Source organism: Rhodnius prolixus, unplaced genomic scaffold, assembly GCF_049639745.1.
Source record: "Rhodnius prolixus isolate KJV_2025 unplaced genomic scaffold, Rpr scaffold_6, whole genome shotgun sequence".
NCBI lineage: Eukaryota > Metazoa > Arthropoda > Insecta > Hemiptera > Reduviidae > Rhodnius > Rhodnius prolixus.
Window position 1 is genome coordinate 21,868,578 of NW_027411634.1, and position 15,344 is coordinate 21,883,921.

The 15,344-nt window shown below is 34.7% G+C and overlaps 2 protein-coding genes across 8 annotated transcripts in view; one reads left to right on the forward strand and one right to left on the reverse strand.

Annotated features, from left to right (window-relative positions):
* The window catches only part of Ca-alpha1T (Ca[2+]-channel protein alpha[[1]] subunit T), a 673,619-nt gene that overhangs the window by 588,457 nt on the left and 69,818 nt on the right, over positions 1-15,344 (forward strand). For all 7 annotated transcript variants that reach the window (XM_074140614.1, XM_074140612.1, XM_074140616.1 and 4 more), the window contains one exon: positions 13,735-13,907. In XM_074140614.1, the coding sequence (XP_073996715.1) occupies positions 13,735-13,907 (173 nt within the window). The remainder of the gene's footprint in view (positions 1-13,734; positions 13,908-15,344) is intronic.
* LOC141460311 (uncharacterized) lies at positions 7,835-9,481 on the reverse strand. Its single transcript, XM_074140200.1, has 4 exons — positions 9,405-9,481; positions 9,159-9,316; positions 8,001-8,133; positions 7,835-7,865 (listed from the first exon to the last, which is right to left on the reverse strand). The coding sequence occupies exons 2-4, from the start codon at positions 9,313-9,315 to the stop codon at positions 7,835-7,837; spliced, it is 321 nt and encodes a 106-aa protein (XP_073996301.1). The 5' UTR covers position 9,316; positions 9,405-9,481.

A 15,344-nucleotide genomic window follows, 5' to 3' on the forward strand; every position in this document is an offset into this window, starting at 1 on the left:
TGGTAGAATTTAGAAGACCCTAAAATACCCAATTTTTTGGCATTTTTTTTCAAATTATTTTTTAATATATTACTATAAACCATTTTGTGCATCATTCCATCAATAAACACTAATTCTCCAAATCCTGATGCGGACATCCAGCCCCAAACCAGAACTGACCCACCACCACCCGGAGGTGCAGCTTTAAAACTCTTTAAAGTTGGCTGTAAATTCTTTTTTTCGAGTTCAGCATTCGCTTTCCTCCAGACCATATCCCTTCCATCTGACTGGAAAACATTAAATTTTGATTCATCGCTAGAGTATATCATTCCAAAAGTCACTATTTTCACTAAAATATTTTTCGGCAAATTTCACTCTCTTAACACGATTTATCTTACTGACAAAAGGATTCTTCCAGGCTACTCTACCATGATAGTCGAGTTTTCTTAGCACTCTCCGAACTGTTTCTGCTCCATTTTTGCTCTCAGAGAGCAGTTGAGGACGGCCTTTTTGTGGGGTTGAAACAATTCTTTTTCTTTTTGGTAACGCTGAATGATGTTCCACGCAGTAGATGTTTTAGGTCCGATCAGTTTTTCTGTCTCTCTAACACTTTTTATTGTCTTTGTGCAAAGAAATTACAATTTTTCTTTGTTCAATCGTTGTATTTGTATTTTTGCGCGACATGTTATACGTGGCTTGATTTATATAAACTAATTTAATTATTAATTTCATATTAAATATATGCTTAAGGTATATATTTACAAATTGTATAGATATTCGGGCAAAACCTTGGACAAACTATAAATTATAATAGTGTCCCAATATTTATGAGAGGTAGAATTTGCACTTATTATTATATATATTTTTTTTAATCTACCAAAACATTTTTATGTACTTATTTAAATAGTTTTTATTTAATTAATAGTAATTATAAAATGAAATGAATTTATAAAAATTTGAATCAATGGGTGCCACTTTTAATTTTCGTCAATTTTTAACTTCTGTAAGTACTGTCCCAATATTAATGGGCGTCACTGTATGTACATGAAATACAAAAGCAAATGTAAAGCTTTTCCCTAACAGAGGTACATGGCATTTATGATTGAAAAGATTAACGCTTAACAGTATATATTTTTATAACATATAAAAATTCCAATAAGTCCCAAAACACTCCAAAGTTTATTGTGTAAAGTTGCACTTTCAGTTCACAAATAATTAAAACTGTCCGGTAGGACAGTTGTATAAGGGTTGATCGTCAAAAAGTGCACGAAAAAGCGTAACGTTGAAAAACACCCAACTTTGACAATTTTTTTCTCTTTTTCTATAAAAGATAAAATTCCCAAATTTTCTTTAAATCTTACTCCAAACCCTCCTTTATAACTGTAATTTTTTCGTAATAAAATAGATTAATTAGTTTTCGAGAAAAACGATGCGAAAAATGCACAAAAACTACATTTTCAAAAATTGTTGTTGTTCTTGTTCTTGTTGTTGTTGTTGTTGTTGTTGTTGTTGTTACCTTTTTTGTAAACTGCGTAGCGCCTAAACGCACGAACCGATTTTCATGAATAAGGTGTCATTCGATTCGAAATTTTATGTAGATGTGCCTTTTGGGGGTCTCGACGCTGTACATCGAATAGGAGAGGAGTTAGCCCCCTTTATGTAAGGCCCCCTCCAAAATTATCATTACTAATTTACTCTGTAAATCTCAGCCCGATTTTGAAATAATTTGGTAGGAAGATAGAGTTAGGGCTCCTCTACGTAACATTAAAGCGGCGATCAGCTCTTACACTTGTTAAGGAAAAGTATAGCAATCGTTTCAAATTATCGACACGAGAACCGATTGTCATGAATGAAGTGTCATTCGAATCGAAATTTTGTACAGATTTGCACTTTAAAAGTCTGAACGCTGTGCCTCATAAGGAGGGGAGTTTGCCCCACCCAAGTAAGGCCCTTTCTAAAACTATTATTACCAATATTTCTATAATGCTTAGTCCGATTTTGATAAAATTCAGCTCGAATAAGTTGTTAAAGCTCCTCTACTTGGCTGTGAAGGACCATCAAGCTCTTGCATCTACTAAGAGGAAGTACTGCAATCGTTAAAATTATCAATGAGTGAACCTATTTACATTAATGAATTGTCGTTCGATTCAAAATCTTTGCCTTTTAGGGAGAAGTACGGTAATCGCAGTTTATTTTTCTTACTCCTCTTAAGAGGAAGTACTGAAATCGCAGTTTAATTTTGCTTTTTACGTACAAATACCTTCCTATTTTATTCAAAACGCTTTCTCAAAAAAATTGTTATTGAGGATGGCAACTATAATCATTCTTTAAAAAGATCTCTCCAGTGGTAGTTATGGTTCCGACTTAACACCTTATCAGGTTATAATGATAGAATTGCTTATTCTAAATTTTATAAAAATCTGTGAAGCAGATAAGTAACTTTGTAAAATAGACAAAAATGAAAATCTATCCAAAAGGTACAAAAATCTCTTTAACAAAAACTTACAGTTTAAAATGTTTAGTATAAGGGTTGATTAAACGCCAAAAGGTACACAAATCAGCTAGTACCCAACATTTCATTCATGCTTAGCTGATATAATTTAAGTAATTTTGCTGCATTAACGTTTTCTTCACATTTTTTTAGAAATTATTAGATGTCACAGACCCTTATGCTGGCCAGATCATTCATAATATTATTTTGTTATAATTATGTTAAAATGTATATTATATCTTCGTTTTTAAATAGGTACTTTATTTTAACTCCATTTCAAATTATTCTTTGGATTTATCTTTAATATGCCCTTTATTCTTAGTAATCACATATACATTCATGTTAAAGTAGAAAAAAACAAAGTTAGAGTCAGCTACTGTTTAAATTTGAATCACGGATTTAACAGAATATTTCAGTCTTGAATTCGTCTTACCGAAATATTCGTGAGCACAAATAACTCAGTTAATAACAAGTAGATTATTCAACAATTATTCATTTCTCAATAAATTGTAATTTAATTTAGTCCCCCTAATTTTACTTATAGTAAAATACTGGAATAATTAGCTGCCCTAAAAATATGCATATCTTATTTATTTTATATTACATATATACAACATTGTGGGAAGAACATCTAGATTGAGAATGTAATTGAAGAAAACTATATTATTTGCAATAAAGCCAGATAATTATTACCTATTATTATAAACGTTTGACTACTACATAAAATAACAATTGCTTTAATCGAAGAATGAACTTAAACCGACGATTTAAAAAAATAAATAAAATAAAATAAATAAATAAAATAAATAAAATCATTGATGTATGTTGATATAAGCATTTTTTAAAAAAAGGTTTTGCATTTTTTAGCATCATATTTTTTTTATTATTTTTTATAACGTTTTTCTTTCTAACCTGTAATTAATAGTTTGATTATTATAGATTAATAGATATTACTGTCAATCTACAGTGCTACTTGAACAAATATTTTATAGACGAAAATGGCCAGCATGAGGGTCTGTGACATCTAATAATTTCTAAAAAAATGTGAAGAAAACGTTAATGCAGCAAAATTACTTAAATTATATCAGCTAAGCATGAATGAAATGTTGGGTACTAGCTGATTTGTGTACCTTTTGGCGTTTAATCAACCCTTATACTAAACATTTTAAACTGTAAGTTTTTGTTAAAGAGATTACATATTTGCAATAAGCAGTGCTTTTAATTGAATTTGATGCTAATTAGAAGGTAATATCTACGAGGGTCGTTTGAAAAGTCCGTGCAAAAATAAAAACTACTTAATTTTTTGGGGTAAACCTTTTTTATTTTTCAACATAGTCTCCTTTTAGGCTTATACACTTCGTCCAACGCTGCTCTAGTTTGTTGATCCCTTCCGAATAATAGGATTTGTCCAAGTCTGAAAAATAGCCATTCGTTTCTGCAATCACCTCCTCGTTTGAATAAAATCTTTTTCCCGCCAGCCATTTCTTCATATTGGGGAACAAATAGTAGTCCGAGGGAGCCAAGTCTGGAGAATAGGGGGGATGTGAAACGAGTTGGAACCCTATTTCCATTAATTTTGCGACCACAACTGCTGAGGTGTGAGCTGGTGCGTTGTCGTGATGGAAAAGGACTTTTTTGTGGGCCAATCGTGGGCGTTTTTCTTGCAGCTCGGTTTTCAAACGGTCCAATAACGATGAATAATATGCACCTGTAATAGTTTTACCCTTTTCCAAATAGTCGATGAGGATTATTCCTTGCGAATCCCAAAAGACAGTCGCCATAATCTTTCCGGCCGAAAGAACGGTCTTCGCCTTTTTTGGCGCAGATTCCCCCTTGGTAACCCATTGTTTAGATTGTTCTTTGGTCTCAGGAGTGTAGTGATGTATCAATGTTTCATGCACAGTGACGAAACGACGCTTAAAGTCTTGCGGATTCTTCTGGAACAGCTGCAAACCGTCCTTGTAACACTTCACACGATTTCGTTTTTGGTCAAGCGTAAGCAATCGCGGCACCCATCTTGCGGATAGCTTTGTCATGTCCAAATGTTGATGCAAAATATTATGTACCCGTTCATTCGAGATGCCCACAGCACTAGCAATCTCACGCACCTTCACTCTTCTGTCATCCATCACCATATCTTGGATTTTATCAATGATTTCTGGAGTAGTAACCTCAACAGGGCCTCCAGAACGTTCAGCGTCACTTGTGCCCATATGGCCACTCCGAAAATTTTGAAACCACTTATAAGCTGTTCTAATCGAAGGTGCAGAGTCACCATAATGTTTATCAAGCTTCTCTTTAGTCTCCCGAGACGTTTTGCCTTTCATAAAGTAGTGTTTAATCAACACACGAAATTCTTTTTCGTCCATTTTTTGAAAATCACTCGACTTCCTCGATTCAAACGAATGCCAAACACAAAGAAATAGACCGATCTGGCTGAAACTTGGTGTGTGTTCTTCCAAGAGATGCTACTAACTAATAATAATTTTAAAGTAATTTTACATTGTGTAACCAATAGTTTTATGAAAAATATCTTAATGTTGACATTTAAATACCATAATATTTATTAAATAATTAAAGTAAAGTAACTAAAGTATTGCTTCTTAATTAATGAGATGGGTATGCCTGGTGTTTCTTTGCAATGTTCGCTTTATTGAGTTCTAAATTGTTTTTCCTTCGACCCCCTGGCTCAGATCGTCCCCTAATTTTGTTAGATAGACCCCTGTGGGTCTATATAGACCATTTTGGCGTCCTCTGCCCTAAAGAACTTGAAAAAAATCAAGTCGAAAGTTAATTAAAAAACAATTTTTAATCATTTTAAATTAATTAATATGTAGTAAATAAAAATTAGACATTTTAAAAAGGATTTTTTTCCCTCCAAATTTCTATTATACAATGGTATTCTAGATAGTCTTGATGCCAATATCTATCAGAGTTGTCTCTAAAGAATATTGCAGCTGCAACAATAGGGAATTAGCCTATTGTTCAAGATAACAATAGTGAAGGTGGAAGATCTGGCTTCAACAACCTAGAGTATAGTCAACTACAACATTCATAACCTGCGGCCTGGCAACACTCCATCTTTCTTCCACACTTCTTCACGAACTATTTCCCTAATTCACATCTATTATTTGTAGGAAGTGGGGGAACATTTTTTTTTTTCTTAATATAATTACAATATTAATAATATATCATTTAGAAGGTGATCAGATACGATCATGAAACTTTACTTTCTATACTAAACACACGACCATTGTGGTAGATGAATTCGCCTTGTCGACCCACGTCCATTAATAACAAATCAGCGCACAAAATCAATTGGATTATTTTTTTTTTTAAACTATCCAAACATTACTGCAAAATTCCTTACGTGCATAACAAAGACCAAATGCTAGATCTTTTTTTGATTTTTGATGTTAAACGTACCGCATTCCTTCCTCTATGAGCTACTATTATTTATGTAAATCATTAAAACAAAATATTCCTGTTTATTTACGAAAATATATTTAAAAAATATTTCCTATTTATTCAAAATGAATATGTTTTACCTGATTTTTAAGTCCCTTATGGCTTTAAGTTTTATCAGAATTTAATGTTAGTTTATAAAACAGGGAAATAGGAAAAAAGACGACGAACATTTAATCTTTACGAGGTGTGGCTATTAAATAACGAGACTGATGCTGTAAAACATTTTATTTTAAATTTATACATATTTAGTTATTATCACCTTCAATATACACCCCTCCTCTATCCCTACAACGCTCCATGTGAATTTACCATTGTTCGAAACAGTGCTGGAAGTCTTTTACTGTGAGCTCCTGCATGACGCGTGCCGCTTTTTCTTTCCCAGCTTCAACGGACTAAAATCGTGTCGCTTTGCAAATGCAGATTTGACTTTGGGGAACAGATAAAAGTGACATGGGGGCAAGATCAGGCGAATAAGGCGGATGGCCTAAAACTGGGATGTTGTACTTGGCTAGAAACGGTCTTGACAGACAATGCAGTGTGAGCCGGCGTCTTTGTCTTGATGGAGAACCCATGTGACTTGTTCTTCCACAAATCGGGTCTTTTTTTTTTCCTTACTCTTTCACGGAGTTGAGCAAACACCTCACCGGTAGTAATGTTGATTAATTATAATCGATATTTTCACCTGTTTTGGACGTGGAAGGGCGACCTGGGTGGTCATCATCTCCGACGTCTTCTCGGCCATCTTGGAAACACTTGAACCACTCAAAAACTCGCGCATGTGATTAACATTCATCGCCATAAACTTCTTTTAATAAAAGATAAGTTTCAGTAGAGGTTTTACCAAGTTTCATGTGAAATTTCACGACAATTCGTTGCTCTACTACATGTGTAGTATCATGTTTTCGGCTAAACGAAACTAACACCTCTTTACACAAACGATGGTTCCGGTCAGACAGATTTCTCTACAAACACGTGAGACGCTGCACATTGAAAGAGAAGGCTTTACGCTGCACAGCTGTCGGTCGTTAAGATTTGGCGCATGCATAGTTCTTCTGTAATAGCATCAGTCTCGTTATTTAATAGCTATACATCGTATGATTGAATATCTCGGCAACGGTTTGAAACATTGAAGTGAAATTAACAGCATTTTTCTTAATGTTTTTAAATAATTTTAAATAGATTAGTAAAAAGTGGGGGTATAAGGAAATCGCCACTTTCTACCCCCGATTTAAGAGGTAAGGGGGCAATAAAATCAAAAAACACCTTCACAAACTAAAGAGAAAATACTTCAACAAACTTTATGTTCTTTTTTTGGATATCTCCCTTCGTTTAAGGGTTATTTCAAAAGTGGCCCGTTCAAATGGGACACCTTGTATATGTATAGGTATATTGTTTGTATATTACATTTATATAAAAATAGAGCGATGTGGGAAAACTTACATTTAGTGTTTTTACCAGTCGGTGATCCAATAATTTGTAAAAATGTAATCTGCAAAGAGAAAAATAACTATTTCTGCATGCTATACTTTCTGGTTTACTTCAATATCCATAACGTTATATTCCTGCAAGTTGACCATTCTACATGGAGTACCTACCAAAAAATAAAAATACACTCTGGTAGTTTATTTGGTATACGAAATAGACTGCTGGTCCTATTCCTCTTGCCCGGTTATTGGAAAAGCGGATTAACAGGGATTTGTGGATATGAATTTGCGTTTTTATGTGTATACACTAAACATATATTTGTGTATCCTAGAATAACTGTTTGCTAACAGTGTTGCCAATAACGTTCGTATAGATAGAAAAAAATAAAAATAAATAAATAAATAATAATAAAAACAATAATAATAACTACTACAAGCATTAGACATTAAATTTTATTTTGCATTGTATCATCTATTGACACATTTTACATTGCATTTTCAATCTGTATTGAAAAATTTGTTACAATATTATACAAATAATATGAATCAAAACAAATAAAAAATATTTAAGAGAATGTTAAGATATGAAATGAAAAAGATCATAATGCAACACTAAAAAAAGAAGAAAGAAAAAGCACCTGAAAAAATTGTTGAAATCTCTGAAAGTATACGTGGATATTCTCTTCCTAAAGTGAACTAGGGCCCAGTCAATCACTGGGGAGGTTGCAAAACGGCAACATAGTATGGTCTTATGTTTTACAGGTTCGCCAACTGAAAAAAAGAATACAAATTGATCCTCTTTTTTATGAATGTATAAACATTTAAAGTTTATCCGAGTCAATAAATAAATTTCATAATACGTGAGATTTTGGTTTTTAATGAAATATGTATGTTCAAATTTAAATAAGCACAAAGTGTGCATTCGGTCTAAGAAATCAGTTCAAATTTAATAACTGAAGTAATACATTTCTCTTTCGCTTAATTGATTAAGAAAAAATCAATAAATAATACTGCCTCGCTCTGAGCGTTTGAATCATTACCATAATTTGAAAGACATACATTCATCTACAGCGTCAGATTGTTAACCCACTAATCTATCTATTATCATATTAACACTATCAGTATACAATCCAGTGAACTATTATCATTTTACACTTCACAAATTTATTTATGCAATGTGAAACTAATCACCTGTATATTTTACATTGTAACTAATTTCGTTAAATTTAACATTATTTAATATTTCCCGGTTAGTTCAGGTGTAAACATTGGAATACTGATAAGAGTTTAATTGTATTATTAATGTCAATAAAAGTTCCACCAAATTTTACTACGAGAGAGCACACATCCTACGATTTACCAAAAATTATCCCTTTTATACAATATGTCTGTGGTGAAAATATCGTAACGTTAGTTGATTTAGACTAAATATAATATTTTATTCTCTGTTATCTTATGTTACATAATTATGTCTGGGTGCCCTGAAGGAAATTAGTGACCAAAATAAGGTTCTTTCTAGTTTGGGTACCTGGTCATTCAGGACATAAGGGAAACGAAGCGGTAGATTTATTGGCCCGGGAAGGCTCTGCGGGACATTTTGTTGGCCCGGAGCCCTGTTTTGGGGTTCCAAAGTGTCTTAAGAAAGCCTTCTAATGACTGTCCGAGAGCTCACCCTGACATTACGGACCGTTTGTAGTTCGCTACGTATCTCGGGAGCGGTCACATGACGATTTCGTAGACTGTAAGAGTAATAAAACGATCGTCTCTAGGCGACGTACATCGCTGTCAACCGTTACCTTCTCTTCGATCGAGACTTCCGGTGGTCCTAAGTCGTTGAAGGCCATCGTGGATGGTAGAGCGCGGCTCACCTATGTCTTGAGCGATGTACCGTACGCTATGCCCTTCGTTGGCCGAAGCATCTGCCCGGGCAAGGTCTTCACGACTTACAACCATCCTTTTAGGGGGAAAAGTCAATTTAATTAAATTTTTGCAAAAATTTATGTTTAATCATAGAATATAATTTGAAAAATTAAAAAACTCACTTGATAAGCTGACTCAAGGAAAAAATAAAAAATCTGTTAACCCGTTTTAAACACTTTAAAAGAATAAGTATCACTGATAAATGGTAAACAACTAGTCTGCAATGATTAGTTTGAGCTCAAAGATCATTGTTAACATTTGTACCTAATTATTAAAGAAGATAAACAAATAACTACGTATCTCGGGAGCGGTCACATGACGATTTCGCAGACTGTAAGAGTAATAAAACGATCGTCTCTAGGCGACGTACATCGCTGTCAACCGTTACCTTCTCTTCGATCGAGACTTCCGGTGGTCCTAAGTCGTTGAAGGCCATCGTGGATGGTAGAGCGCGGCTCACCTATGTCTTGAGCGATGTACCGTACACTATGCCCTTCGTTGGCCGAAGCATCTGCCCGGGCAAGGTCTTCACGACTTAAAACCATCCTTTTAGGGGGAAAAGTCAATTTAATTAAATTTTTGCAAAAATTTATGTTTAATCATAGAATATAATTTGAAAAAATTAAAAAACTCACTTGATAAGCTGACTCAAGGAAAAAATAAAAAATCTGTTAACCCGTTTTAAACACTTTAAAAGAATAAGTATCACTGATAAATGGTAAACAACTAGTCTGCAATGATTAGTTTGAGCTCAAAGATCATTGTTAACATTTGTACCTAATTATTAAAGAAGATAAACAAATAACTACGTATCTCGGGAGCGGTCACATGACGATTTCGCAGACTGTAAGAGTAATAAAACGATCGTCTCTAGGCGACGTACATCGCTGTCAACCGTTACCTTCTCTTCGATCGAGACTTCCGGTGGTCCTAAGTCGTTGAAGGTCCGGTTTTTTTTTGTCACTGAGTGTATTTTTTTTTTTTTTTTCCTGGCGCATCGACTGCTGAGGTCATTAGCGCCCCACTGAGTGTAATATTAAACAAATTATTTTTGCAAATCGTTAAGCATTGTTCCGATCGTTGTTCATTCTTTCTATCGTGTTCTCCAAAATAATACCAATTATTATCGGACCATATCACCCAGACATGTACAATTCGACGATCAGAAGTAGTTAATTATTAACAGCTGAACAAAACGATCTCTTTCATCAGCGGTAAGCGTGTGAAGGAAGATATTGAAATTAACTAAAAAGAAAACCGCAGTTTCAATGTTTGTTATTATTATTATTGTAGCACATAATAAACGAAAACATTTAACCATCTACGCTGTGGTAACGATGTAGAAGATTTGTTAGTAAAAGTTAGAGGACAAAACCCCAAACTGTTCACAGTTACTTTGGGAACGAAAGTATATTTGTAACACCATAAAGCGAGCTGCAGAGTTTTTCAAAGTTTTGGACTTTGTTTGCCCAAGTCGACCCCATTAATTTAAATCACTACCCGAAAAGTTTTTATTATTCTTCTAGCTTTCTGTTCCTTCATTTATTTTTATTGCCTACCTAGCTGGGTCAGCCCTAAATAATTATGTATAGAATTTATATGCTGTTTTCCTAATTATTACATTTTTACTAAAATTTATTGATTTGATTGCATTTTTATCCTTAAAAGTGTAGAAAATGACAATTTTTAGTAATTGATCGGTATAGGTTGGCCTAAGTTGCTAGCTTATTGTATAATTCGAAAAAAGTAGACTGTTAGGAGCCAGTGCTGTGAATATGGAGGAATTGCCCTCAATTGGAGCACACCATTACTGTTCAATTCCATATACGGTGGAGATATACGCAATTTGCCAGGCAATACGGTGAATAGATGTTAAAAGTTTTCTTGTTAAGATTTTAATTGTGAGGTTTCTCTGCTGCAGCTGCTACGAACAGACAACACTTATATGGATGAAAAAATAATTGCCATTTCAGTCGTGATCCATTTATTCTGCCGAGCTTTCGACCTAGACACTAGGTCATCTTCAGGGCTGTGGAACATATTTACAGATTGTTAACAATGATTCTATTAAAATGAATATGTATAATGTAACGAAATTTACAAAAAAATTTTACCTAGTTTACAAAGTAATAAAAAGGAAAATGCTAGAAATGATATACATATCTAAGACAGTTTAAATTTCAAAACAGACACGAACAATTTAAACAACAAATACGCAAACTTACTACAAAATACTTGACAATTGGCAACACTGACTACCACACAACCTAACACATATCACACACAGACCGAACACACTCAGTCCATGAACAGACAAAACAGAAGACACACCAACCCTGTAATGTAAAAATATTACTTTGTAAACTAGATAAATAATTTTTGTAAATTTCGTTATATTATAAATATTCATTTTAATAGAATCATTGTTAACAATCTATAAACATGTTCCACAGCCCTGAAGATGACCTAGTCCCTAGGTCGAAAGCTCGGCAGAATAAATGTATCACGACTGAAATGGCAATTATTTTTTCATCCTATTTAAACTATGAATCAGTCACCTAAAATAATGAACAACAACACTTATATGTTTTATAGTTTTTATTTTAATTGTACTTTATTACACAAGGTACTACATACGATATATTTGACGCTAACTCACAGTACACAACTATACAGTAGTGACGCTTCAAGGCGCATTACTGACGCCACAATGCCGCCAACCCACAAAGACAAAATTACCAATGTATTATAATTAAACATTATTTTACAATAGAAGATAAAAACTTTAATAAAGAGGTAATAATAGTTATTAGAAAGACTCGAATTCACTTAGTTGAGTCTTTCCGTGAGAAATTCTTGATAGATCCAATATTCATGGCGATTTATACACCGATTTTTTAATTTTATTTATTTATTTTTAGGTAAGCACACAAATTATAGGTTTAAATTCGCCTGGTTGCCGTAACGAACTGTTAGTTGTTAGCTCGCGATACCAAGAATGAGGTTGAAAATGAAAAGAGACGCTAATAATGGTCGGCACCCACGATAGCCGAACGGTTAGAGACGACGCTCGTAAAGCTAAAGGTTTTGTTGTGTGGTAATGGGTTCGATTCCCGGTCTAGAGGTCTTTGATTTTTATTTATATGAGAAATTTATAGTCAAGTAAATTTGCTAGGCTCACTCCGTGTCCATGACACCTAATTCGGAGTTGGACGTAATAGCCTTTCTGCAAAATATAGGTATTATTTATTTTACTTAAGTCAAGAAGCCGCCTCCCCAAAATTTGTTAAATTTATAATATTTGTATCTATTTATAAAAAAAAAAAATTTTAATAGTGAGAAAGAATTAACTTAAATTAAATAAAGACAAAAAGTTGATATTTAGTAAAACAAGGCTATTCTTGAACGATTGAAGACAAATATATTGTAAAGTTTTTGTCCTTTTACTAAAAAAACTTTACTTACAACTAGTGACTGCCACTAGTTAATTTAAATAATATGTGGGTTTGATAAATAAATAAAACTCGCTAAAGTTGTAAGTAATAACCTGATTTATTCACACATTAACATTTACTAACAACTAACGCTATTCATTACAGTCACCATTTACAACAGTCACAACAGTTTACTGTTACTTACTCACTACGTAACGCCACAAAACTGTTCCACGACTGACTACTGGTCCGCACTGCACTGAATTGCACTAGTCTCAGCTGCACTAACAAAGCTCTACTCACTCACTAAATGACTAACCGCCTAACTGGCTAACTCTGAAGCACTCCGCAACACTGACTCTCTCGAAAATGACTAACTAACCGGCTAACAGCCCAACTGGCTTAATTCTGCAGAGCTCCGACTCAACTCTGACTCTTCAACTGAGACTGACTCCAACTGTGTCTGCCTCCCTCCAACTGCGGCTCCCCCACTCCAACTGGGACTGCCCCACTCCAACTCCGTCTGTTTCACTCCCACCTGCCACTCACTCGCACATACTGCCCCCACCGCAACTGGGGCCGCTCCCTTAGCTTGCTTTTACACAGTGGTGGACCGTTATAGGCTACGGTCACTAAACTCCTAGAACAATCTGGCCCCTTTCTTCTCCGGCTCAGGTAAAGTCTGGCCTTTTGTTTATACAATGGTGAACCGTTATAGACTTCGGTCAGCCAACTCCCAGAACAATCTAGGCCTTTCTTCTCTGCTCAGGTCAACTTCGTTACAATATTTTGCCTTGTAGAACTGAAAAAACTGAATTTACAAGGCTACAGCGCAGATATTTGTATTAATCAATCATCACAAGACAGAATAAGGAAATGAGTTCTAGCTGAATATAAACCTCATTGAACTTTTAGCCACATCATTTTCATTTTATTATTGAGATTAGAAATTGCAATTCTTTTTCTCTGACTGTACGCTACAATTTCAGTAAATTTATTTTCATTCTTTTAATTTCAGATATTTGGCACATCTATTCAGAAGAGGAAAGAGACGACTAGTGAAGAAATATCGATTATGGAAGTACAGGCGACAACAGAGACGCGAAAAGAAGAAAGAGAGCCCTGTTCAACCTTTAGCCAATACTATACTTCTTAAATCTTATCCATCTGCGCAGGCGCAGGAACAACAAGGTAATTGTTAAGGTTAAAATTAATAATATTTTATTCACTTTAAAAATATGATAAAACTAGCTGATTGAAACTGACTTTTATGTTTTTTTTTATCTGTGCCACCCGTAAGTCACGGCAGTTCTGCCATCCGACGTCGGGCTTCCCAGAGCACAAATGCTTTTTTTCTGTAGATATCGTCCGATAGAATAAGACTTCTTATGTCCTCGATAGAACACGTCAAGGTGTTCGGAGGACATGTCCTCTCTTCCAGGTCGGGTCCGCCGCTACCCCAATGCGATGTATTTGGGCCTGCAAATAATCATGACCCGTGAGCAGTCTGAAGCAGGCCACGCCGTCCCTTCTTGTCAGATTAGGTGGAACTCGTCCACCTGGTTCAACCAATACTTGCCACCGCTTTTTGTCTGCACTTCACTTCTGATCGAAGAAAGGCAACAGTTATCCTTTTAAAAGCCTGCATGGAGATTGGTTGCTCAGGTTGATCCATATTGCGCACCTATTTTTGCCAATTCATCGGCTCTCTCGTTTCCAAGCAGCCCACAGTGCTCTGGAATCCATTGGAGCGCTATAGTCTTATTGCTTTCATTGGCAGCCTCAATCGCTGCTCTGCATTTCGTTATGACTGCCGTTCAAATTTTTGGAGAAAATAAGCATTTTTCGTATTTGTATTAGCTTCATTGTTTTCCTGCAGGGTTTTGACAATTTTTACAAAGTTTAGCGAAAATTAAATTCAACTTGTAACTGGGCTCCGAGGTGATTGGACGGTGCAGTCTCTGCAGCAGAGAACAGTGATTGTTGGGCGGCACTATCGTGAGAAGCATTCTTGTGACAGTGAATGCTGACTTTGACGAACCTTAAAAAAATATGTTGCATAAGAAGAAAAAAATAAAGAAGAAGTAAAACCTGGAGAACAAGAATTGTCAAACGTCCATTGAAATTGAGAATGACTTCAATCTCTTTTAGACAACTCGTTTCCTCTACCATCCTCTTCATCTAGTCTTAAGAACCTGCTGTTCTCCGCCAAAATTCAATATACACTGGCAATTTTTTCCCCTCCATCGAAGATTTAGAACTTATTGGATTAAAAAAACTGATTAGCAATGGTCTTGAAATGAGATATTTTTTATTAAATTACCTCCAAGTAAACTAATTTTCCTTGTCTACCAGATCACAATATTTATTCAATATTAAATTAAATAAATAATCCAGAACAAAAAAAAAGAAAGTAAAATGTAGAAAACACGTTTTGGTACGGTAGGCTACTTTTGGTATAAAATAAATATTCAAAACATGTCGCAAATGAAATTTATTAGGGATGCCAGCTGGTTTGTAGGGAAAGGGCCATCTCTCGGCCCTCTTTGGTAGGGTCGGGTTATAGCTCATGAATAACTTAAGTACATTAGACACCCTTACCGTCTAGTGAACCTGAAGGGCAGACTA